The sequence below is a fragment of the Rhinatrema bivittatum genome, chromosome 13 (assembly GCF_901001135.1).
Source record: "Rhinatrema bivittatum chromosome 13, aRhiBiv1.1, whole genome shotgun sequence".
NCBI lineage: Eukaryota > Metazoa > Chordata > Amphibia > Gymnophiona > Rhinatrematidae > Rhinatrema > Rhinatrema bivittatum.
The window spans coordinates 80,828,624-80,855,203 of NC_042627.1; the positions used below are offsets into that span (position 1 = coordinate 80,828,624).

Genomic DNA, 26,580 nt, shown 5'->3' on the forward strand with positions numbered 1-26,580 from the left:
GTATCATTTTTGTGGCCCATCTTTGTACTTTTTAAATATGTGGCGACCGGGGGGGGATCATGTAGTGCCTTGAGCAGGGAGGATGCGATTCCCTTTGCTCTGATCTCCTCTGCCGCTTAATCCACCCTCACTTTGCCTAGGTCATTTTTATGGTCTTGAAGACAATCGGGATGATCCTTGACAAGACACTGGTGTGACAAAAAAGGAATGTCATCTTGTTTAGTGAAGAAAGAGAAGGAAAAAGATAAGGAGAAACTGAAATGGCAGAGGCTCCTCCTTCTCCAGAGAGGTGATAATGTCGGATTCAGTGATTATGGAACTCAAAAAGGCAGTGGTGAAATTGTTAGAACCTGAATTTAAAAGAATTATGGATAAGTTGGAAGAGACAAACGATCATGTGTGGTTTGGCAAACTGGAATGAAGAGTTTTGGATAATGAAGGCACCACTGGGCTCATAAGGAAGAGCTTAGTGGGCTTCAGATGACGGTTCAGGAGCATGAAGACAGAATTGAAAATATTGAGAACTGTTCAAGGCATAACAACTTATGATACTTAGAAAAAAGGAAAAAGAATGGAAAAACAACAAAACAGAGAATTTAACAAGATACAGAAAACTAGCATACTACAAAAAAACAATTTTAGATACCAAATAGAAATACTACAACGCAAAAATAGAAAAATTCACAAATTACCCCAGAACCCTATTTAACATAGTAAAGAACCTAACAAATGATAACACAAGCAATCACTTGTCCCTACAAGAAAACCAATGCAATGACTTTGCACAATTCTTTAAAGACAAAATTGAGAACCTAAGAAAAAAAATCCCCAACACTATGAAACAAGAAATTAAGATGCCCGCTAGAGATGTCAGTATATGGTCAGAATTTGATGAAGCATCACATTCTGAAGTCGAGAAAATGATCAATCAACTGAACCCAGCTACCCATGCTATTGACACCATACCCATTTTAGAACTAAAAAAAACTAGCCAACACTATAACCCCAACACTAACTAAAATCAACCTCTCGCTAGATGAAGGAGTAATGCCAGACACCTTGAAAGGAGCCATAATCAAACCAATTATCAAGAAAAAAAACCTCGACCCACTAAATCTCAGCAACTATAGACCAGTCTCCAACCTACCCCTAATAGCCAAGCTAATCAAAAAAACAATGCAAAAACAACTATCAAACCACATCGAAAACAACAACATCCTATACCCAGCTCAGCACGGATTCCGCAAACATTACAGCACAGAAACATTGCTATTAGCTCTCAGATAATATCTTAAGAGGATTTGATACAGGAACACACTACATCCTGGTTCTATTAGATCTCTCTGCAGCATTTGACACCGTCAATCACAGAATTCTAATCAATAGACTAAAGGAAATAGGACTCACTAATAAAACAAATGAAATAGTTTCCGTCATACCTAAACAATAGATGTTTCAGGTACAAATCAAAAATGCACTCTCAGAAAAAGTCACTGCAAACCGGTGTCCCATAGGGATCAGCCCTATCGGCAACACTCTTTAACATTTATCTCCTCCCAGTCTGCCACCTACTAGCAGGACTCTGAATCATTCATTACATATACGCTGACGATATACAACTATTATTACCCATTGTAAACACCACTGAAGAAACAATGAAACTAGCTAATATGTATCTTGAAATAATCAGACAACTCCTAAACCAGATGGAACTGGTAATTAACATTGACAAAACCAAGTTCTTACACCTTGAATGAAAAAAATTCACCATATACAACCAACACTCATAACCAAAAAATTCAAGACATTGAGTTTGCAATAAAAACAAGAAATCTAGGAGTAATAGTTGACCCTGAACTAAACATGAAACACATCTCACAGAAAATAAAGGAAGGATATGCAAAACTTATGATCCTGAGGAGACTAAAACCTCTTTTAACGACAAACAATTTTCGCACTGTTCTACAAGCATTGATATTCGCAAGCACAGATTACTGTAACTCCCTGCTATTAGGACTACCTCAATCTACAATACGGCCACTGCAAATACTGCAAAATTCCGCTGCTAGAATTTTGACTGGCAAAAAAAGAAATGACCACATTACAGGAACACTTGCTGAACTTCATTGGCTTCCGATAGAACAAAGAATACAATATAAGGCTTTATATATAATCCATAAACTAATCCACGATGAAAAAGCCGACTGGCTTAATACAGCACTATGCATCCATGTTCCACAGAGAAGCCTGAGATCTGCCAATAAGGCTCTTCTAGCCATCCCCTCTGTCAAATCAGCACGTCTCACGCAAGTAAGGGAAAGAGCACTGTCACTGGCTGGTCCCGTACTATGGAACACCATGCCACTCGAAATAAGACTGCAGAGAAATTTGAAAATTTTCAAAACCAATCTGAAAACCTGGCTTTTTAAACAAGCTTTTTATAAAGACAAAGGGAAGGAGAAAAACAGATGAGGAATAAAGATGCACCAAAGTCAGAAGCTGTTATTTTAACCTAACAATGCATTGTAATGGTAAAACCAAACCACCTAAATGTTCCCAACAAACAAGCTTAACATACACACTTAGTTTATAATTATGAATTGTTACCGTACAATGATGACACTTAACAAGTTGTAATCTATACCACCCATATGTTTCATTGTTGTGCCCTTATGTAAACCGTTGTGATGGTTAGCTAACTTAACGACGGTATAGAAAAGTTTTTAAATAAAATGATTTGTAGGCCTTCCCGAGCCAGAGAATTGACGCAGTTTCTGGAAATGTGGCTGGCGAGGGAACTGGGCCTGCAGTTGTCCCGTGGTCCCTTCCACATTGAGTGGGCACATCATTTGGTGCTCGGCGAAAAGGAGCGGAAAAACCAAGCCTGGTGTTAGCCAGAATGCTCGATTTTGCAATCCAGGAAACAGTTGCACAATCTCAAGCGCATTTTAGTTTTCCAGAACTACTCTGAAGTCCTGGAGAGAATTTGTGCCGGTTTGTTCATGATTGCATGCGCTGAGACTACAGTTTGCTTTACTGCATCTGGCAAAACTTCGAGTTAACCCTCCCTGAAGGAGTCTGGTGATATCAGTCGGTGGAGGAATCTAAGAAAATGTTTGCAAAAATGGAAGCAAGTTAAGTGTCGGACGCCTCTAGATGAGTGGGATGAAACTACTTGTGATTCTACTTCTAAGAAATGGGATGCAAGCAAAGGATTCTCTGATTTTCCTTGTGAGTAGAACTTGTTGAAGCTTTGTTCTGGGAACCCTGAGCTGTGTTTGCCTTCTCATTCAGTGGATCTCTCTTGTTCATGCTTGGTCCCTTTTCTGTGATTTCCAGGAGACTTGTGAAGCGATGAGCCTTGTTGCCAATGAGACCTCTGTGCTGACATCACAGGGCAGAGCTGGAAAACTCTGCATGCCCGGTTCAGATGTTCCTCTAATGCAATCTCTAACTTCATTCTCCCTGTTGTGATTGTTTCTTGGAGAAAGTTTGAGCCAAACTCTTACCAGGAACACAGAGCTATAATCTGCATTTTACGTTATGGGACCCTGTTATCCTGACGTTGTTTTGTTTTCCCTGTATTGTAGTTGTGTTCGTTGGAGAACCATAATGATTACTTTTTTTAATCTCCTTTACTTAGGTTCGCACTTAGTTTTTCATTCAAGTCAATGGCTGTGTGTTGCATTATATCTCCTAGTGGTGCTACTCGTAGACCCCGATCCTTCCAGACTCAAGGAAAATGGTGCTATGCTTCCTAATGGCTGTGTGTTGCATTATATCTCCTAGTGGTGCTACTCGTAGACCCCGATCCTTCCAGACTCAAGGAGGATGGTGCTATGCTTCCTAATGGCTGTGTGTTGCATTATTTATTTATTTTATTTAAAAGTATTTATATACCATTTTTAAAAATAAATTTGTCAAAATGGTTTACAAAAGGTATAAAAAATTAAAATTAGATTTAAAAATAAAATACATAAATTGGTATATAGCTATCTAGATAGCTTGTCTTAACCAAAAATCTTATTAAAAGAAGCTGTGCCATGAGGGGGGGGGGGGGGAAGAGGAAGGTGAGTATAAGGAAGAATTCTCTAGACGAGGTGGGAGTGAATCTGTTTTAAATGAAATGGATCCTCTGGAAAAGTATCATAAAGATAAAGAGGGAGTGGAAAAGGGTTGAGTAGTGGAGGTTGAATGAGTTGATGAAATATTAAATGCAAGTTGAAAAAGATATGTTTTCAAGGATTTTTTGACATGAAGAGGATTTGATAATAAGCAAAGAGGATTTGGCAAAGAATTCCAGAGGGAGGGTCCCGCTACGGAGAACGCTCTCTCTGGTGATATCTAATCTTGCCTGTCGAGGTGATGGAATGTCCAGTACGTTTTGTGTTCGTGATCTTAAATGCTCCTACTCATGGGTAATGTTGGGCTTTTTTTTAACACTGGAGATGATGTTGGTATATTTTTGTGCCTTTGCCTGTTCCTGATGCAGAACCAGTTGAGATAGTGTCATTCTCTCACTGTTGTCAGCAAGTTTATGATTTGTGGATGGGAATTTATATTGTTTTGTGGGTGAGTTGGGTAATTCTGCATTTTGTTTTGTGATTTAGCTATTGTCCATGGATGTATCAGTTACTGAAGATTACTCTTTTCTTAACCGGAGAGAGATGCAACCCAAAGACCTCTCTCTCTAGAAGAAAGATATAAAGATGGGTGACTTATTATGGAATGATTAGGATATTTTACTAATGGTTCCCAGCAGAAGAGTCTGTAACTTCAAACAGAAAGGTGCAGAAGTTGATAGCCTGCCAGTTCTGACGTAGGATTCATTCAAGGGATTCTAAAGTGGCCCATGGGAGTCAAAGGACACGTGCTCGTCCAATCACAGACGGAATAGAACGGGCTTAAATTGGATGAAGCGTAACCTGTAGAAACCACCTTTCGGCTAGTTCCAGGAAAAGATAACTTGTGGGAACCCAGCCACATGGCAGAATCCGTGCCCTTAGGGAGACGTCGCTGGTGAGGAGAGATGTAGGTGGCCAGGTTTCTGCACTGGGAGACTTCCAGATTCCCTGAGAGAAGCACAAGTGCCATACCACACCCGGGTAAGTGTCAGAAAATACCGCTGTAGGGTCCCAATCCGCAAAGGGAATGCCGCCAGCTTGTCGTAGCGCACTGCGGGGGAAAAGGGAGGGTTGGTTGGGCTCTTTGTAAAGGTTTTAGCCTGGTTATGAAACATGAAAATGAAGACTTGCTTTGTTCTATACTGAATTGTCTTTACTGCGTGTTGGCCATGTTTACGTTGGCTAAGATTTGTACGCTGTCATTATATGGTTAATAACGATGAAATTAAAAAAAAAAAAAGAAAATCCTGTTGCAGATGTCATTCCCCATACACTCTGGCTTTAGAGCGAGCTTCATTCCTATCGTGCTGTGCTGAGCCACTGCCCTGACATATGGCATGAGCAGGTTTGCATGACGTGATACGTACGTGTCGTGCACAGGCATCACAGAACAGCACGCGTACACATCTGGCAATAGCCAGGCAGGTGCCCAGCGCTGGGTTCAAGAGCAGTGGCAGGAGTCCCAGTTACCGGGCCCCTCTAGCAGTTTGCATCCTCGGCCCTGCAGGTGGGAGACTTGCTGTAGACATGCGCCAGGTTGCCACGTGGCTCGCTAAAGCTCTCCTTCCATTCCGTGCTTCTAGGAAAAGTCTCCATAGATGCCGGCTGGCAAATAGCGCAGGCATTGCTGTGGTTATTTCCAAATCCTCGGCAGCGGTCATTACGTGCAAGCTGAGGGCCACTCACAGGACACAGTGCTGGAGGTCTTCCAGGTAAAGCTGCGAGCGTTCCCGGGGTGGGGGATGGGGAGGAGCTACCACTTGGGCACCTGCCTTTCAGGTGCCTGCTCAGATAGCTCCCGCTTTCTCTGCATCAGTTTCCAAAGGGAACTTTTTCTCTTTGAAAGTTGGCATAAGGTTTGCCAGTAAAACGTATCCACAGAGGTTTCATTTCGAAATGAATAATTCCCACTTCCCAGTCCCCCTGCAGGGGCCTTCTTACCTGCGTTCGTCAGAATCTGCGCCAGCCAGAAGCTGAAAACTGAAGACTAGGGCGAAGCAGGGACGTGATGGGAGGATTTCACCACCACTTAACACTCATTAAAATGCACTTTGCTGAATTTATATCTCATTTCAAATGACACAACATATTAAGCACTTAATATCCTCGAAATTATGAAACTGCTGTACTCTGCCTATGCAATATGAAACAATTAGACTGAATTAAACTTTCACAGCAAGATTACTGGAAACCTGAAATTGATTAATACACAGAGTGATCTATGGGAGACGCAAGGACAAAGGACTCTGAAATCTGCTCAGATTTGCTGAAGTGTCAGCCCTGCAGTATAAAGGGTGAGAAGCCATCTTTCTGAGCACGCTCTCCTCAGCCCCTGCCCTCCTATCTTCAGGGCTGTCTTTAAGCTCTGTCTGCTCTCTAGGCTTTGCCTTGGGTTACTATTGTGAGATAATTGTTTTATTTTTCACCTTTTTATTATTATGCATCATTTGAGCAGTTTGGCAATGGAGAAATATAAATATAGCTGCAGCCCTTTAGGATATTTCAAAAAGCAGTGAACCCACTGCACTGGGATTGGTCTACATCTGCTGTGATGTCTGTGACTGCACGAACCTACTGTGGCCACTGTATGTGATGTCATTAGTGGCCCTCTTGCCAATATGGCTGCTTGCCAGAGGAGTGACTTTCAGTCTGAACAAGTTCCCATTTATCCTGGAAAGCAGAGCGGTTTCTAATAAAACTGTAGAGAGCCCTCCGGGAGCTGTGCTAGAAATGGAGCGAGAAGGGACCTCGGTACCACAGCACATTCTGGGAGGCTCCAGGGGCCGTTTGACCTCACCGTGCCTTTTCCCTTTGGAAGCTGACGGGGAAGGATCTTTTTGTTTTTGTTCCCCTATTCATGTCAGGCTGGGCCTCCCACTGCTGCTTACACAGGATAGGAAGGGCAAACATCCTGACCAGGGACTGTATCTCAGGACTTTGGATCTTTAGACTTTATTCTAACTTTCTTCACGGCTTCCCCTTGTCCTGCGCAGGGAAGGAAGCAAGTTGGAAAAGCTAGGAAGAGGGAAAACCCATTTTCCTAGGCACAGCCACTGTCTGGAGGGTGTTAGTTCTGCTTTTTTGGTGAAGCTTTGGGAGGTTTCTGAGAGGTTTACGTTTTTGCTCTCAGGAGGCCGTTTCTACCACTCTTGCAGGATTTTTCTCTGCTGTATCGATGGAGGGAAGTTTCGGCCAGAGAGATCTCTGAATCTCTCCTCAGCTGGAGACAGCCCCTCTCCCTGGAAGAGAACTGGACTCTTTGGAGAACATCTGCGAGCTCAGGTATTCTGGAGGAAAGGACATCTTAGAGCCTGCATCACTGAGCGACACTTACACAGATCTGGGATTTTACACTGATCGTGACTGTAAGAGCGAGGAAGTGCGCATGACGCCAGCTTATAACAGTCAGCCAGTGTGTCGGGTCCTATTACGTGGCATGTGCACCCTAAGGTCACGCCCCCGGCACCTTGGGTCCTGAAGCTCTACCATTCTCCCTAGCGGAGAATTCACAGCAAGGTTACCTGAGACTTTGTCAGAACTTAGCCCCAAGTCTGAGTGTGGCTCCCACGTTAATGATGCACAAAGGTCAAACCTTTTTCATTGGAAAGGAAACTGAGAATTAGGGATCATGAAATGAAACTCCAGGGGGGGCATCTCAGAACCAACATCCTGGAAGAAGTGGTGAGGATGAGAGCAAGGGATAAACATCCCTAAAGGTTGGAAATGAAGAAAAGGCTGCATGGGGGTAACCTGCAGGGAGCGGCAGTTACTGCCCTTAACAGAAACATGGGGGTAACCTGCACGGAGCGGCAGTTACTGCCCTTAACAGAAACATGGGGGTAACCTGCAGGGAGCGGCAGTTACTGCCCTTACCAGAAACATGGGGGTAACCTGCAGGGAGCGGCAGTTACTGCCCTTACCAGAAACATGGGGGTAACCTGCAGGGAGCGGCAGTTACTACCCGTAACAGAAACATGGGGGTAACCTGCAGGGAGCGGCAGTTACTACCCTTAACAGAAACATGGGGGTAACCTGCACGGAGCGGCAGTTACTGCCCTTAACAGAAACATGGGGGTAACCTACAGGGAGCGGCAGTTACTGCCCATAACAGAAACATGGGGGTAACCTGCATGGAGTGGCAGTTACTACCCTTAACAGAAACATGGGGGTAACCTGCAGGGAGCGGCAGTTACTACCCATAACAGAAGCATGGGGGTAACCTGCATGGAGCGGCAGTTACTGCCCTTAACAGAAACATGGGGGTAACCCGCAGGGAGCGGCAGTTACTACCCTTACCAGAAACATGGGGGTAACCTGCACGGAGCGGCAGTTACTACCCTTACCAGAAACATGGGGGTAACCTGCACGAAGCAGCAGTTACTGCCCTTAACAGAAACATGGGGGTAACCTGCAGGGAGCAGCAGTTACTGCCCTTAACAGAAACATGGGGGTAACCTGCACGGAGCGGCAGTTACTACCCTTACCAGAAACATGGGGGTAACCTGCACGGAGCGGCAGTTACTGCCCTTAACAGAAACATGGGGGTAACCTGCAGGGAGCGGCAGTTACTACCCTTAACAGAAACATAGGGGTAACCTGCAGGGAGCGGCAGTTACTACCCTTAACAGAAACATGGGGGTAACCTGCAGGGAGCGGCAGTTACTACCCATAACAGAAACATGGGGGGGGGGGAACCTGCAGGGAGCGGCAGTTACTGCCCTTAACAGAAACATGGGGGTAACCTGCAGGGAGCGGCAGTTACTACCCATAACAGAAGCATGGGGGTAACCTGCATGGAGTGGCAGTTACTACCCTTAACAGAAACATGGGGGTAACCTGCACGGAGCGGCAGTTACTGCCCTTAACAGAAACATGGGGGTAACCTGCACGGAGCGGCAGTTACTGCCCTTAACAGAAACATGGAGGTAACCTGCAGGGAGCGGCAGTTACTACCCTTAACAGAAACATGGGGGTAACCTGCAGGGAGCGGCAGTTACTGCCCTTAACAGAAACATGGGGGTAACCTGCAGGGAGCGGCAGTTACTACCCTTAACAGAAACATGGGGGTAAGCTGCAGGGAGCGGCAGTTACTGCCCTTAATAGAAACATGGGGGTAACCTGCAGGGAGCGGCAGTTACTACCCATAACAGAAACATGGGGGGGGGGGGGTAACCTGCAGGGAGCGGCAGTTATTTAAACTGCAGCTCGGAATATTTCCCCTTCAGTTTTAGTGCTGCACCTTTCAAAATTTGTCACTAGATGGTGCCACCCTCTGTATTTGTGTCAGCTCCACAGGAAACACCATCAGCCCTATAAAGTGAAACTTTAGCAGCTATTTTTAAAAGGAGTTTGTGTGGGTAATTCTATCACACTATCGTAGCAATTTTCTCAAGCAAACTGAACTTTGTGAGTGAATCCTATTGATAATTCAATGGCATATATTCTAGCAATTTCCAAAAGCCTGCTTACAAGTGTAAACGCCTGTTCAGGTGGTATCGCTCCCCGGACAGACTTCATAAATCTAAATCCGGGAATAGTGACAAGTGCTGGAGAGGATGTCTGACCAAGGGGCGTGTATTGTGCCGGTGTGGCAGGGGATTGAGAAACTGGTTTCTAAAATACTCAACATACCAATCTGCCTTCGTTTAGATGCTGCACTCCTCAACCTCCCGCGATGTAACCCAAATATTTATTACTCAGGTATGTGTGGCCACAAGAATGGTAATTGCTAAACATTGGAGAGATAGTGCAGCGCCTTCTCTGTCCCAGATACTGAACAAATTGGACTATACATGCACTAGGAGCAAACTCACAGCAGACCATTTGGATTCCAACAAAAAATTTCAAAATATCTGGGGAATGTATCTAACAAGATTAGATCTTTTTCTACCATCAGTTACTTATTAATAAGGATAACATTATCCCCTTCTCTCCATACCTGGAAAGTTTTAAAAACATAGAAACATGATGGCAGAAAAAGACCATCCAAATAATTTATTATAATTCTCATCACTTCCTTGGAAATTGCCTGCATTTATCCTATGCTTTCCAGAATTCAGATACTGTTTTTGTCTCCATCACCTACTCGGAGGCTGTTCCACACATCCACCACCCTCTCTGTAAAGAAATATTTCCCTAGAATACTCCTGAGTCTACCCCCTTTCATCCCATGATCCCTCATTCCAGAGCCTCCTTTCTGTAGAATGAAGCCCAAATCCTGTGCATTGATGCTACAGAGGTATTTAAATCTCTCTCATATCTCCCCTATCTCACTTTCCCTCTAGGGTATACGTTTACATCTTTGAGTCTCTCCCCCTATGCTTTAGAAGGAAGACCTCTGACCATTTCAGTAGCCTCCCTCTGGAGCGACTCCATCCTGTTTATATCCTTGTGAAGGTGAGGCCTCCAGAACTGTACTCAGTATTCCCAGTGAGGTCTCACCAGGGACCTATACAGGGGCAATATCACCTCCCTTTCTCTGCTGACCAGTCCTCTTTCTAGGCAGCCAAGCATCTTTCTGGCTTTCACCATCGCTTTATCCACCTGTTTGGCCACCTTAAGGTCATCAGATTCAATCTCCCTCAGATCCCGCTCTTCCTTTGTGCTTACAAAAATTTCACCTCCATTACTGTACCTTTCCCTTGGGTTTTTGCATCCTAAATGCATTACTCTGCATTTTTAGTATTAAATCTTAGCTGACAAACCTTAGTCCATTCCTCAAGCTTCGATAGATCCCTGCTCATGGTTTCCACTCCTTCCTGGCTGTCCACTCTGTTACAGATTTTGGTATCAGCAAAAAGACAAACCTTTCCTGACGAACTCTAAGGCACACCGCTAGTAACAACCCCCTCCTCAGAGAAAACTACAAAAGGGAAGTAGTTATCCCCTTGTACAGGTCCTTGGTGAGGCCTCACCTGGAGTACTGCGCTCAGTTCTGGAGTCTGTATCTCCAAAGAGACAGAGACAAGATGGAGACGGTCCAGAGAAGGGCGACCAGAAAGGTGGAGGGTCTTCATTGAATGACTTATGAGGAGAGATTGAAGAATCTAAATATGTACACCCTGGAGGAAAGGAGGAGCAGAGGTGATATGATACAGACTTTCAGATACTTGAAAGGTTTTAATGATCCAAAGACAACGACAAACCTTCTCCATCAGAAAAAACAGCAGAACCAGGGGTCACGAGTTGAAGCTCCAGGGAGGAAGACTCAGAACCAATGTCAGGAAATATTTCTTCACGGAGAGGGTGGTGGATGCCTGGAATGCCCTTCCAGAGGAAATGGTGAAGACCAGAACTGTGAAGGACTTCAAAGGGGCTTGGGATAAACACTGTGGATCCATAAAGTCTAGAGGACGTGAATGAAGAGTGGGTGGCTTGCGGGAAGGACGGCTACTACCTGGAGATAATACCCTTATTCAATAAACATACACACGGTTAATGAGATGCCAACATTGCTCTAAGCTTCAACGGCAAGAGGAAATGTGGAAAAAAGGATTCGCATTCACAAAAACGTGGAGTAGCTTGGTTGTTATGGCGGTTACTACCCCAAACCAAATAAGCCTGATATTTCACTTTCAATGCATATCCAGCATAGCTCTCTGCTTCAATGGCAGGGGAGAAAGACTGATACTTCACTTTCAATGCATATCCAGAATAACTCTGCTTCAACTGCAGGCGGAATGAAGAAAAGTGGATCTATATACAGGCAACAACCAACAAGGACTGAATTACATAGTCTGGGTAAACAAATAAGCATGGGTGTAGCTTGCTTATTGCGGTGGTTACTACCCCTAACTAATTAGATATTTCACTTAGTTGCAGTTCCAACACTGCTCTCTACATTAATGGTGGGGGTGGAAGGGAAATAGAACCAAAAGAGCCAAGAGTAACGGATAAGTATGAGAAAAAAAAAAAAGAAGTGTGAAGCTTGCTGGGCAGACTGGATGGGCCATTTGGTCTTCTTCTGCCGTCATTTCTATTTACCACTACCCTTTGAAATCTCCCACTCAGCCAGTTTCTAACCCAGTCAGTCTAAGATCCATACCAAGGGCGTTCAATTTATTTATAAGTCTTCTCTGCGGAACCGTGTCAAAGGCCTTGCTGAAATCCAAGTACACTACATCTAGCGCTCTCCCTTGATCCAATTCTCTGGTCACTCAATCATAGAAATTGATCAGATTCGTCTGACAAGATTTAACTCTGGTAAAAACATACTGCCTCGGATCTTGCAATCCTTCTTGTCCCATATCTTCTCTTCCAAGTCCTCCAACTCCCTCCAACACAGGCTGCAGAGACTCAGCTGAAATATTCCGCATAGATCCCAAGAGACCTTCTGATCTTGAGTCCCAACACCCGGCAAGGGCCGCTCAGGGGGAGGAAGGCAATCCTGAAAGAGCGAGATGTTAAAGTCCAGGGAGAACGAGGCTGAACTTTCACGAACCGTTCCACCCAAGGACATTTCTTTGGATTCTGAGTGCTGAGCCAAATCCCCACCGCTGATGACGACAAACTTGGCAATCTGGCCGATGACTATCGTCAAGGAGATCTCGGGGTAGGTACATGCTTTCCCTTTCCATTTCCCCATCGATATAAAAAAAGAAAAAAGTTGAAAGGGAAAAATTTTAAAGTCAACTGGACTCAGCAGGAGAGAACGCTAGCAACGGCCATCTTGAAACTATTTCCCCTTCAGAGACCAGGAGAGCCTTTTTCAATGGAAAGGAGGCTCTAGCACGAGAGGTCATGGGATGAGGGTGAAAGGGGGTAAGCTCAGGAGTAATCTTAGGAAATATTTTTTTACAGAGAGGGTGGTGGATGTGTGGAACGGCCTCCCAGTGGAGGTGGTGGAGAGAAAAACAGTATCTGAATTCCAGAAAGCATGGGATAAATACAGGGGATTTTTAAGGAAGTGATGAGAATTATAATGCTAAATTAATTGGGCGGCAGGGCAGACTGGATGGAGCATTCGGTCTTTTTCTGCCGTCATGTTTCGAGAGCAGACTAGCAAAGCAATTGAGGAGGGCTTTAAACTAGGATCATCAGATCTGAGTTAAAGAAGGCCTTCTGGTAATTAAAAATGCTGAAGGTAAATGAAGCTGGAAACACTTACAGGTCCCTGGGCCTGCCTAGGAAAAGTCACTAAGGAACCAACTGATACCATTGTCAAAGTGGCATTGCCGAGCACGGAGCCCAGGGGACCCGCCAGGCCCCACTGTACCAGCAAGGATCAAAGGCTAATGGAGGAGACGGGGGAGGGGAGGAGGTCCACAGGGTGAATGTTTTTGGCTACAAGGGAACAGGGTCAGGGATGCACCTTCTTCAATTTTAGTTTTGTTTTTTTGTTTTAACTTTGGCTGCCTCAGGGAATCTCTCGACCCCCGGGGAGGGGGAATATTTGGGGTACTGAGACGCGCGTTACCATCATCAGCACCATCTCCTAACTTTCCTTATAACAAGCAGCATTATTTTGTTTGCCACAGATTTAATAGTAATGAGCTGATTTACATGAAAATCAGCTCATTACCATAGCCAGGTTTGCCAGGGGGGATAATGTGTGGTATTTGAATGAATGTGCGTTGGCTCTGCCTGGAGGCTTTTGTCACAGCCTAAACAGCACCGGCGACAGTGAAGAATGAAAGAAGCGACGTCCTCAAGGTCACAAGGGAAGCAGCAGCTGAACCCCGGCTCTCCTGGGTTAAAGTCTTGGCTACTCCTCCACCTCAGTATTTGGTTTCATGATCTTGGTGACAAACATTTCATGTTTTTGTTTTATTCTGAAATAATTATAACTTGCTCTCAGTACGGACTCCCTGAGCCTCCCCAACATTACAGCCTGGTTCCTCTGCACCCTCCTTTTTCACCCCAAGCCCCAGGGACCTATTGGGTTTCAGTAGAGCTCTTTGTCCATCTCAACCAAGATTTTGCATTTGCCAGGGCTTTGTTTAAATCCGTGGCAGCAAACGTGCAAAAGAAGCCTGGCGTGGCCTTCGGCCCCGTCTCCCCAGGGAGCAGCTCACGTCACCCACCGGCTCACGCTTTGCGTGGCAGAAGCACCCGATTTCCAGCCGGGGAGATAAAAGCAGCGCATACCTGGAAATGCTAGGCCCGCTGCCTCCCTCCCAGCACATCCCTCCCTTGCACCCCCAACGCCGCTCCTTGTTTATGGAAAGGGAAAAGGTATGAGACGGTGCTTCCTGCCCCGGGTAGGGGTTCGGGGGTAACAGGCTCCTTGATTAGAAATAATCCAGCGAAACGGATTTAATGAATCTGGTGTCGCTTGCCTGTTCATCATCGACCTGCGTGCTGTCCTTTTCTCAGTGGCAACCTTGCACAGTTACAGTGCTTGGGCTGAAATCATCCATCTAGCTTCAACATGAGTCTAACGAAGGCACAATAAAACGCAGACTTTTAGCTAAGGATATTTCACAGGTAGAACCTAATCCTTTGCTGGCTCTCTCCTTTCTACCCCCAGTTACCATCTGGCAATTAGAATCCCGACCTGGGGGCCGGGGGGGGGGGGCAATTATCCACTCTCACTAACTGGAACACCCCAGGGTCTCACCAGACTCTGACATCAGGAGACCTCCACAAAATAATCAAAGCTCATTTTGGGTGAGCGAACCTGAAAAGTGAGGTAGTGAAAGGCTGTGCCCCTTGACCTCGTGGTGTTGGACCACGCCCATAATGTTCCCCAGGTGTTCTGGCGGGTGTGGTTAGATCAGGGGGTGGGAACGACGTGCAGAGGTTTGCATCTTCCAAACTATTGCGCGTTCTTTTCAGCAGAAGAGTTCCCAGGGAGGAAGGAGGTGCAAATCTTTGCTGCTGCGTTTCCTGGGGCAATAATCTAAAACCTACCCCTGGAATTTGCACCAAGGCAGATAATTTGATTATTGCCCAGGGGCACACAAGCTCCCGCCTCCAAAGCATGGCCTCATATTCCCCACACACTGGTACCTGCCACTCTTGTATGGGGCTCTCCAGACCAGCGCTCGGAGGCCCTGATGAGAGACACAGCCAGAAGAGCCCATGAGGTCTGTGACCTCTGCAGCACTGGTGGCTGCGGACAAAGGCCAGGCTAAGGACAGTAGGGACAGGAGCTGGTTACCATGGTGATCCTGTGCTTGCCTCAGGCCCTGCTCAAGAGGCCCACAATAGCGCGGAAATCTTACCGGCTAAAGCTCTGGATGCGCAGAGCACTCTCACCACAGGGATTCTCCTGCCCTCCAAAAAGAATGCTTCTCTTCTCTCTTGAGGTTTCGCTTTGCTCTGTAATGCAGTTTAGGAAATGGCTGGAGCTGCTTAACAGCCTCATATCAACTCATCTCAGCTCAGGTCTTTCCCTGGTGCTCTTATTCCTGGGTCTCCTTTCCATTTTCTTAATGCCTTGCAAATCTTTGGCATTTTTGTCAGCTAAGTATCCATGTAACCGAGCCCCATCAGCAGCAGCAGCAGGTCTCCCGCAGAGTTCTGCCAGCCTTAGAGGAGGAAGGGGGTGTTAGGAAGCAGAGATTTGGAGAAAAATGTAAGACCCCTGAATTTTATAGAGAAGCAGTGGAGAAATTTAAGAAGCTGGATGGGGAAAAAGCCACAGAAACTTTTAGCTTCTATTAGGGGAGGGGGAATAGAGAGAGTGGAGATTCCTTATTCTAGCCACACTGCTTATTTAAAATAATCACCCTCCCTACCTTTTCTATGGGGATACCAGCTATGTTGTTAGCAAAGTAACATAGCAGATGACAACACAAAGGGTACTGGTGCTAGAAATTAAAGTCAACAGTGTGCACTGCAAGAGAAGCCATTGTTCAGTGATAACACAGTGTGCACTGCAGAAAAATCACTATTCAATGATAATACAGTGTACATTGCAAGGGGAGTCACTGCTCAGTGATAATACAGTGTGCATTGCAAGGGGAGTCACTGCTGAGTGATAACACTGTGACCCGCAGGAGAAGTCACTTTTCAGTGATAATACAGTGTCCCCTGAAAGGGGAGTCACTGTTGAGTGATTACTCAAAGTGCAATGCAGGGAGAGCTACTGTTCAGTGCTAACACAGTATATACTGCTGGAGGAGTCACTGCTCAGTGGTACTACAGCACCCAGGGCAGGGGAGTTGCGATTTAGTGATAATGCAGTGTGCACTGCAGGGAGAATTGACATTCAATTATTTAATCATAGTAACACAGTATAATAGTATATGATGGCAGACAACTCAAAGGTCCATCCAGTCTGCTCAGCAAGTTGTAAAGGGTAGTAACTAGCGCAGGTTACCGCTGCTCCCCCTCAGCCCCCTATATACCTGCCACTCCTTGCAGGTTACCCCTTTTCTTCATTTAGAACATGATGGCAGACGACACAGGCCATCCATATCTTCCACTTAGTTTTATAGTTCCTCCCTCTTCTTCAGAAATCCTCTATGCTTGTTCCATGCTTTCCAGAACTCTATACTGTCCCTGTCTCCACCACCTCCACTGGAAGGCTCTTCCATGCACCCCCCACCTTCTCTGTAAGGAAACATTTCCTTAGAATACTCCTAATTTTATCTCTTTCTTCTTCATCATCCAACCACCCCATAGCTGCTGAAAACAGAAGCTGCATCTGCTGGTAGGTGAGCAGGACTTGTGAGTATTGGTTTGTTGGAGAAAGTGTGTATTATTGCTGAATTAATAATGGGTCAAGTTTACTCTCCCTGTGTTAACAACATTAGATAGAAGGGTAAAGTTTTTATTTTCTATATGTTAAAAAGTTAAAGTTATATTTATTAGGGGAATTAAGTAGAGGGTTACTGTTTTAATTTTTGCTGTGTTAGAGAGTTAAATTTTTATTTCTAAGTGTAAGACCTTATTCAATTTTTTGCTAAGGGAAGGTAAGAAAAATGTTTTCTGGTTTAGTGTTCAGTAGTGTTTAATTGAAAAGGTGTTAACTGCAAGTATTGTTAGAGGAAGAATTGGAGAACAGCTGATTAGGTGTCCTTTGTCAAGCTAATGGCAGTTTCAGTCTAAGGTATTTTTGTTTGTTTGTAGTGCTTGCCTTAGAAGTAGAGCTATAGAGAAAGGCAGCGAAGCCGCACATTTTACTTTCAGAAATTAACACCTGCCCAAAGGCAGGCGCTAATTTTGGCCGGCACCGGGAAAGTGTATAGAAAAGCAGAAAAGACTGCTTTTCTGTATACCCTTTGACTTAATATCATAGCGATATTAAGTCGGAGGCCACAAAAATTAAAAAAAAAAAAAAAAAAAAGAAGGGGTAAAGCTAGTGCATCGAAAACGCGCGTCCAAACCCAAAACACTTTACTGTATCGGCCCAAAAGTAACCACTAACCCTGTGCCTGGAGCCATCTTACCTTAGGTACAGGGGCGGGACCGGATTAGAAACTGATCGAGGGTGGTGGCATAACTCTACATTTTTTGGAACTGAAACCCAGCTGCCAAGGAAGGAGCAGCCCGTTCTTGGATTGCTTCTGTGCACTCTGTTCAAGATCTTACTGTTTCCTCCTGTCCCCTCCGCACTATCCCTCCCAGAGAAACTGAACAGAACGGGCCCCAGGACCGATCCCGGAGGCACATCATGCACCACCTTTCTTTCCTCAGCGGGAGCCCCATTTGCCACCACCCTCAGCCGGTTTCTAATCCGGTCCCGCCCCTGTATTGCTCAGTTTGGTTAGGTGACTCCTACATGGGGCAGCTGTAATCCACGTGCACTGCATTCAGTGCCCAAGCCGTTTAATTATCTGATCTCCTTCTGATAAAACCATTCTGCCTTGGATCCTGTAACTTCACTATCCTATTTTCCCACCACCAACTAAGCAGTCTATAATTCCCAGCCCGCTCCTTATTACCCCTTTAAGGAAGAGAGAGAGAACACTCCCACTTCTCTACTCTCACAGATGCACTCCCGTCTCCAAAGATGTATTGAACAGGACCATCAGCAGAACCTTACGGACCTCTCTTAATATCCTAGGCCGTCTGCTGTCCTGCCCAGAGCTTTGTGCACGTTTAGTTTCTCTAGTGGCACCCAAATGTGCTCCTTCTCCAAACCCTTCTTCAGTGAATACGGAAGAGAATTAGATTTCTTTAGCATTTCTGCTTCTTCTTGCCTCCTCTCAGTCTTACATATCGGAAGAAGATTGTCGCCGCCTTAGGCTCTATTGTTTCTTCCATGCACTTTCAGCTTCAGCAGGAGCTCTTCCCTCTGCTCCTTTCTACATTTTGAATGATAGCATTTTTCTCCTTATTTTTTCAGCCACCACTTTTGATAATCATAGTGAGCTCTTTTTCCTCTTATTTTTATTTGCCTTCTCTGTAGCTCCTTTAGTTTAACCCACTATCCCTTCCACTTCATCCCCTCCTTCAGATACTTCCCCATTTTACCAAAATCGATTATTTTTTAAATTCAGGACTTTGAGTTTTGTGAGACGTATTTTTCCCTTCCTGTTCTTCCAGACCAGTCCATCGATGATCACAGGTGCTCTACCCAGACATTAGAAACGCGTCCTCCAGTCATAGGTACCAGGTCCAGTGTTGCTCCTTCTCTTGTGGTTCTAGCACCATTTGTCTAAGGAGCAACCCTCGTAGGGAGTGCAGGCTCTCTCTGCTTCTAACCGAGTTTCCCGATTGGATTCTCCAATCCATATTTGTCAGGTTAAAGTTTCCCATAAACACCACATCCCCGTTCATTCTCACCTTTTGCATGTCTTCAACTCTTCCCCATGAGTCAGAAGTTTGTAGCTAGAAATAGCATCTTCCTTTCCCAAGGTTGTCCGCAATGCCTCCTCATTTTCCCTGTGTTTCAGCTGCTTTGATATTAAGGTGCATTTTCTTTTAACCTAGGAAATACTTCTCTTTCCTCCTTCCTGAACAATAGCCCAGTGCCTTATCCTCTCAGAGTTCAAAACGTGTTTTCATGAGCTGATGTCATCATTGACTTGTTTTGTTGTTATGATTTATATCGTTGTTAAATTGCTATTGTAATTTTTATTCTGTATTTATTATTAGTTGTATTTTTTCTTCAATCTTTCCAAGTAGAAAGGCAGTTGAGATATAAAAGATGGTGAGGCCACCTCAGGGTTTTTTTCTTACCTATGTCAGGTTTTCCCTGGTATTACTATCCCTGTGGTGAACTCTTACACAAAAGAGCCTAGCTAGGTGGGGAAAAAAACCCAAGCCTGGGAATGGAGAGAGTTGAAGTTTGGCAGAGGTGCTGGCACATTATCAGCCTGTAATACATTGATCCTTCTTGCTATCTTCTCTATTCAAGCTGCATGCCCAAGTTAGTAAACAAGTTATCCAGGCTGAAGTGCTCTTTTTGGCCAATCACTAGGGTGTACTATAGAATGACTCAACCTGTTCCCTGCCCCCAACCTCTCTGAATGTAATCTCAATGAGCTCAGCACTGATGAGGCCTGGAGCATTCCCAGACATGAGTCTTCCATGTATTCAGCACAGGGCCATCAGTCTGATTCTTTAAGTTAATTTTACCTCTGAAGAATGTAAAAGAACATAAGGATTATCATACTGGGTCAGATCGAGGGTCCATAAAGCCCAATATCCTGTTTCCATCAGGTGGTCAATCAAGGTCACAAGTATCTGGTGGGATCCCAAACAGTAGATAGATCTCATGCTGCTAACACCCAAGAATAAACACTGGCTTTCCCCAAGTCTATTTAATAACTGTTTATGGACTTTTCCTCCAGGAACTTATCCAAACCTTTATTAAACCCAGCTTTGCCAACTGCTTTAACCACATCCTCCAGCGACTAATTCTAGAGCTTAATTGTGCATTGATTGAAAAATAATTTTCTCCAATTTGTTTTAAATGTGCTGCTTACTAACTTCATGGAGTGTCCCTTAGCCTTTTAATTTACATTTACCTATTCTATTCCACTCATGATATTATAGTCTTCTATCATATTCCCTCAGCTGTCTCTGCTCCAAGCTCAATAGCCCTAATGTCTTTAGTCTTTCCTCAGAGGAGCCATTCTGTCCCCTTTATCATTTTGGTTGCCCTTGTCTGTTCTTTTTCCAGTTGAACTATAATCATTTTTTTAATTGCAGAAAGTATCTAGGTGCGGTCTCACCATAGAGTGACTCAGAGGCATTATGACATTCTCTATTTTATTCTCCATTCCTTTTCTAAAACTTCAACATTTTATTTGCTTTTTTGTCCGTTGCAGTACACTGAGCTGAGGATTTCGAAGTATTGTCCACGGTGACTCCCAGATCTTTTTTCTGGGTGGTAATTCCTAATATGGAACCTAACATTGTGTAATTACAGTGCATCACTTTGCACGTGTCCATATTAAATTTAATATGTTATTTAAATGCCCAGTCTTGCAAGGTCTTCCTTCAGTTTCTCACAATCTGCTTGTGATTTCACCACTTGGAATAATTATGTGTCATCTGTAGGTTTAATTACCTCACTCTTCATTCCCTTTTCCAGATCATTTATAAATATATTAAAAAGCACCAGTGCAAGTACAGATCCCTGAGGCACTCCACTGTTTACCTTTTCCCACTGTCTAATCCTTTTCTCCATTTCCTGTCTTTTAACCAACTTGCAATCTACAATAGGACATCGCCTGCTATCCCATGACTTTTTATTTTTCTCAGGAGTCTCATAAGGGACTTTGTCAAACGCCTTCAGAAAATCCAAATCCACCAGCTCACCATTATCCAAATATTTATTAACTGCTTAAAAAAAAAAAAATAAAGCTGATTTATGAGGCAAGACTTCCCTTGGGTAAATCCTTGCTGGCTGTGTCCCATTAATTCCTGTTTTTCTATATGTTCTGTGATTTTATTCTTTAGAATAGTTTCTATTGATTTTTTCTGGCACTGAAGTCAGGCTTGCTGGTCTGTAGTTTCCCGGATCATCCCTGGAGCCCTTTTAAAAGACTGACGTCACTTTGGCCACGCTCCAGTTTTCAGGTACAATAGATGATGTTAATGATAGGTTACAAATTACTAGTAAAGGTGCTATCCAGCAGCGTTATCCACCCTATGAGAACACCCGCTTGGCAGTTCTCTAGGTGTCTTTATTGTAAGTCCAAACCAACAGAAGTCCCCACGCTCGCCTTCCTTGTGATAGTGGTTGCAGTCCTTCACACCATCGGGGATATCCAGCGTCCAAGTTTCCCAGAGCAGCCAGGTAGTCCATTCCTTCCTCCTCAGTCCCCGGCAGGAGACCGAGACTGCTCTACCAGGGAGTCCTTTTATCCTCTAGAGCAGAGCTTTCCAAAGTGTGTGTCGGGACACATTAGTGTGTCGCCTGTAGTGTGGAGGTGTGTCGCCCGGTCCACAGGGCCGGCGGAAGCAGGGAACTATAGCAGGAAGATCGGCAGGCAGTGGTGGAGCTTACATCACCACAGCCCGAAGAAAAGGGTCACGTTCACTCCTCCTCCTTCCTGCCTGTGCAGCCCTGGAAGAAAAACGTTGCCGGAGCCGCGTGGGCAGGAAGGAGGAGGAGCATCTGCTGCGTACAGAAGAAGAGCAGCATTAATGGGCCGTTGCGGATCCCACGTCACGACGGCCCAAGAAGAGGAGGAAACCCGATAGCAGGGCCGCTGCGGATCCCACGTCGCGGCAGCCCGAGAAGAGGAGGAAACCCGATAGCAGGGCCGCTGCAGATCCCATGTCACGGCCAGGGAAGATCAGGGCCTCTGAAGAGCCCATCCTTCGGCAACCCATGCAGAGGGACAGCATGTGCCAGTGAGAGCCTGTGCTTGAGCAAGAGAGCATGTAGGAGTGAGAGAGCCTGTGTGTGTGAGAGTGAGACAGCATGTGCACGAGAGAGACAGTATGTATGTATGTATGAGAGAGAGGCATGTGAGAGTGAGAGCTGTGGATGTGTGAGATTGCATGTGAGAGCCTGTGTGTGTGAGAATGTGTGAGATAGCGTGTGAGAATGAGAACCTGATTATGTGTTTGAGGGAAGACAGATGGAGAGAAAAGAAATAGAAAAAAAGACCCTGTAAAAGACCCTGTAAAATAAAAATTTCCCCTTGTTATTCACACCCTCACTTATTCATTTGTTAACTTGTGTTATTTGTTCAATGTAAAGCGCCATGCCTGGCGTTTGTTTGTGTTACACTGTAAACCGATGTGATAAATAAAATAAAAGGAATTGGCAAAAAAACAAGAAAGGAAAGCTGGAAAAAAAAGCCTGTGACCAACCGATTAGAAAACTAAGATCAGACAGCAAAGGTAAAAAAAAAAATTACTTTTTAGTGATTGGCACATGTAATCTTTGGGAATGTGCAAGAGTAGCACTTTCTCTGTGCCGATCTCACAATGTACGAGATCAGCATGGAGGAAGTGGAAGCCTGCAAATATTTATTATGAGATAGGTTGTGTTGTGAAACATTTTATTTATGTATATATTTAAGGAAACATACATAAATTGTTGAAATACATTTTGTTCGTTTAACCTTTAACTTCTGGTTTGCTGGTAGACTGAATTACTGTGTCATGAAATTATGTTTGTCTAAAAAGTGTGTCACCAACATGAAAAGTTTGGAAAGCTCTGGCCTAGAGACTCCTCCTCCACTCGCAGCTGGTTGGCTCGGAACGGCCCCTCCTCACTTTGGCCTCACCAGCTCCACCCTTAATTTCCCGCACCTGTGGCTCTTCTGGTCTTATAACCTCTGGGGGAAGGAACCAAGGGACGTCTCTAGCCTGGTGTTGCCGTATTTTCCTTCCCCCTTTCTCCTGAACCTTTGGTTCCTATATAGTCTAGCATAGTGACCCCGTCACAGGCCCCTATGTCCTTTTCTCCTTTCTAGAGTTGTCAACTGACAGATTATGATTAAGGGAGGCCAGTAGCTAGCAGGACCTTAAAACTGGTAAGGTAAGTGCAGGAATTCCAGCAACTACCTGTCTCTACAGAAGTAGGTACTCTTCCACCCCTTCCTCCCCAAGGCTCCTCTATCCCATTTCTCCATGCTGCTGCTACACAATACTCCAAGTGGATAGGTTCTAGGCAACAGTTTGTGCAGGAGCATAGGACAGGGACTCAGCCAGGGTGCATTCAGCTCCCAGGCCACACGGTGGCTCCATTCCCTCCTGGTTTCTATATATGCATTGACTCCACCATGCATGGTCTGCACTCCTTCACAACCTGCATTATAAAAGATCTTGTCCACCTTTTGTTCAGATGTAAACCGATATGATGTGCCCTCTAATGTCAGTATAAAAAAAGCTGTTAAATAAATAAATAAAATAAATCTTCAGGATGGAGAGCCTTGTGGAGGAGGCAAGATTCTTGTAAAAGAGAGAAGGTCCCTGGGAAGGGAGTTGTGCAGAGAAGTAAAGATATGTCACTGTTCTTCCAGACCAGGGCTTTCCAAACCTGTCCTGGAGATCCCACAGCCAATCGGGGTTTCAGGATACTCACAATGAATATGCATGAGATAAATGTGCATACCATGCAGACTCAGTATATGCAAATTTGTCTTATGCATATTCCTTGTGGATATCCCGAAAACTTGACCGGCTGTGGGACATACCTGGGAACTCAGGATTTCACCCTGAAACTCTGGCCATTTGCAACAGTTGCAGGGTCTCAGGAGAAACCCTAGAAATCTCAGGGCTTCTCCTATTCAGCTCAGCTATTTTCCTTTCTCAGTAAGCCTGCAGAGAACAGGAGAAGCGGGCGAGTCTGGAGCAGACATTGCAAGCAGCATGTGGGGAGAAGCTGGAAAGGGACTGCAACACACACAAAACTCAGTCTGCAGATTCCAGAACATGGGACTCGCTTAGCTAAGTCATGGAACTGTGATTTACAGGGGGTGGGAGCAAAGAGAGGGCTGGGGTCAGGGAGAGAGGAAGGAGAAGTATGCTGGGATCATCTCTGGAGGTGGGGGGACAGGTGATGGTGGTGGCTAAGAGAGAGAAAGTGTGGTTTGTTTGGGGGTGGGGTGGAAAAGAGAAAGCCTACATATTAATCCATTCCTTCCTTCTCCCGGGGCCCTCTGCTAATCAACAGCAATCTCAGGGTAACCACAACTGAAAAGTTCCCAGGTATGCTGTAGGGTCCCCAGGATAGGTTTGGGAAGCCTTGGCCCAGACTGTCCAAAAGTTGCATTAGGTGGAAATCAATTTTTTAAAATAAATAAATACCCCGAAGGAAAATTAGAAGTCTTTAGGAACATCAACCACCTGTGTGCTTTATTTATAATATCAACTGTATTTATTTTATTTAAAACTCATACCCTCCGATGTCTGGGGCGAGTTACATGAAACCTATATAATAAAATGACAAACAATAAAAACAACTTAAGTCAGGCTCTTATGACATATAATACAAAGCGGCTTGAATTAAAACAGTAGTAGCTGGGACGGCTTCCGAGCTCCTTTGGATGAGGCACGCTTTGCAATGGTGGTGGTAGTGTCTTCCAAAGGGTGGAGAAGGCTCTCTCGCTGGTACATTCAAGGCTGGCTTGCCGAGGGCTAGGGATTATAGGCGGGGGAATTGCAAAGGGCTAGGACCCCTGCTCCCTTCTCATGGGAGAGAGCCAGGGCTCCACACCGCACTGCCCAAGCTGCTTCCCCGCTTATTCATTTATTGCGGGGACGCTGCACCGTGCAGAATTGGCGCCTTAATTCAAACCCCTGGCTGTGACGTCCCCAGGCACGTCAGGAGCCACGTACCCGGCGGGTTCATTGCGCAGGCGCGCAGAGCGGCAAGATGGCGGACAGTGCGGAACTAAAGGTAAAGCGCAGCTTGAATTGGGCCCCGATGGCGGCGGTGCGGCCCGGTCCCAGCCTCCCCGGCTGCGGCCGAGCGCCGCGTTCGAGTTCCGGAGCATGCACCTGTCCGCCGCGGTGCGGGAGGCGGGAGCCCTCGCAGCGCTCCCGGGGCCCCTGCAGCTCCAGCCGCCTCGGTCCCGCGGGCTTCCCTCATGCCCCGGCGGGAGGGAGGAGGTGGGAGAGCCTGCGGGGGATCTCCCTTCCGAGGAGCCGGGCTGGGGGCCCCGGCCCTTAGCTGGGGGTTCCCCCGAGGCCGGTGAAGGGGGTGGGAGCTGGCCAAGGGCTCTTTGTTTGATGTTTGGGTGGCAGCAGAGGCGCTGACCGCTCCCTGCTGTGTTATCGGGGGAGGGTCAGAGGGGTCCCGCTGCCCTCTGAGGGATGTAAGCCTGAGATGCGCTGGGTGGGAGTAGTATTCCTGGTAACTCTAGGGGCTGCGAGCATATCCCAGTCACTGCTGGGGGAGCAGGGGGCAGTGCATGGGACATGCTCGAGCTGTGGGGGTTGGGAGTTTGTCCCATGGATTTAACAATAGAACGTGATGGGATAGTGTACGGGGGGGGAGGGGAGGAGGAGTCAGATCCTCGCACGGTTACTGAGATCTGACAGTAGGATGCACCGAGGGCACTACACTTGAGACACGTTAGCTGTGGGGGTGGGGAGCTTGTGCTGATCACTGTTCAGTAATGAGGTGGTAAGAGCTGTTGGGGGAAGGGGCGGTGTACCTGTGGGAATGAGGTAGGGGAACCCAGTCGCTGCTGTGGAATCTCGAGCTAGATGAGCTGCGGGTAGTGCAAGGAGTATGTATTTTCCCTTTTCTTTTTTTACCCATTTATTTTAATCATTCTGTATATGCAATGCATGTAAAACTGTCTCACCAGTAAAGCTATCTGAATCCGTATTGGTGTAAGAGCATGGCCCACTCACTTCTCAGGGATTTGAGAGTAGCCTGAGTTGGGGGCAGTGCATGGGGCATGCCAGCTGGGGGGGTGGGGAGCGTGTCCCACTAGCTGCTCAGGGAGCTGAGGACCGTGCCCCTGGGGGAGGGGCATTGCCAACGATTTTGAATAGTCTCATTTCCCAGAGTGGTGAGCCACATGTGCAGGCGGGGGAGGGGCTGGGCTCTCCTGCTTGTATGGATCAATTGGGGGGTGAGCTCTTGGTCTCAGAAATTGGTTTTCTGCCCCTTGTTTTATCTGCCCCTGACTGCTCTGGGTGGGTGCATTACTTTTTCTGACAATTGTGCTCTGATGGTGATTTTTCTTACCCTTGCTATCAGGTGTGAGGACTTGTCATTTTTTTATGTGTGTAAGTTTTTCAAGGAATCTCTGTCATTGTGTTGCTTGGTGTTAATTATAAAAATCTCATATACGCTTACCTTCTGGAAATTGTTGGGAAATTATTTTCTCCAAGTTCATTATTTGATCACCTTTTTTCCTTAAGTGAGTGGAAGCATGGACCAGTGATTAGAGTAGCAGTCAAATCCTATTTCTCCTTGTGACCTTTTGGCAAGTCACTTCACTCTTTATTGCTTCTGGTACAAACTTAGGGGCCAATTTAGTAAAGGTTTTCTGTATTCTGTATCTATGGGGAAAAATGGTTAGTGAATAGTGCCCTTAGCTTGTGGGGGCAGGGAACTGGCTATATAGTACCTGAATGTAATCTGCTTTGAAGTGGCTGGCCAGTCACAAAGGGTGGACTCAAACTTAAAAATGGGATA

At 45.6% G+C, this 26,580-nt stretch overlaps 1 protein-coding gene across 3 annotated transcripts in view; it reads left to right on the top strand.

Moving 5' to 3' along the window:
* Positions 1-24,710: 24,710 nt before the first annotated feature.
* The window catches only part of PIAS1 (protein inhibitor of activated STAT 1), a 71,616-nt gene continuing 69,746 nt past the window's right edge, over positions 24,711-26,580 (top strand). For 2 of the 3 annotated variants that reach the window (XM_029575113.1, XM_029575114.1), the window contains exon 1: positions 24,711-24,825. In XM_029575113.1, the coding sequence (XP_029430973.1) occupies positions 24,802-24,825 (24 nt within the window). In that variant the 5' untranslated portion in view covers positions 24,711-24,801. Of the gene's footprint in view, positions 24,826-25,539; positions 25,661-26,580 lie in introns of those variants that run through there. The other variant, XM_029575115.1, reaches the window with a different exon arrangement.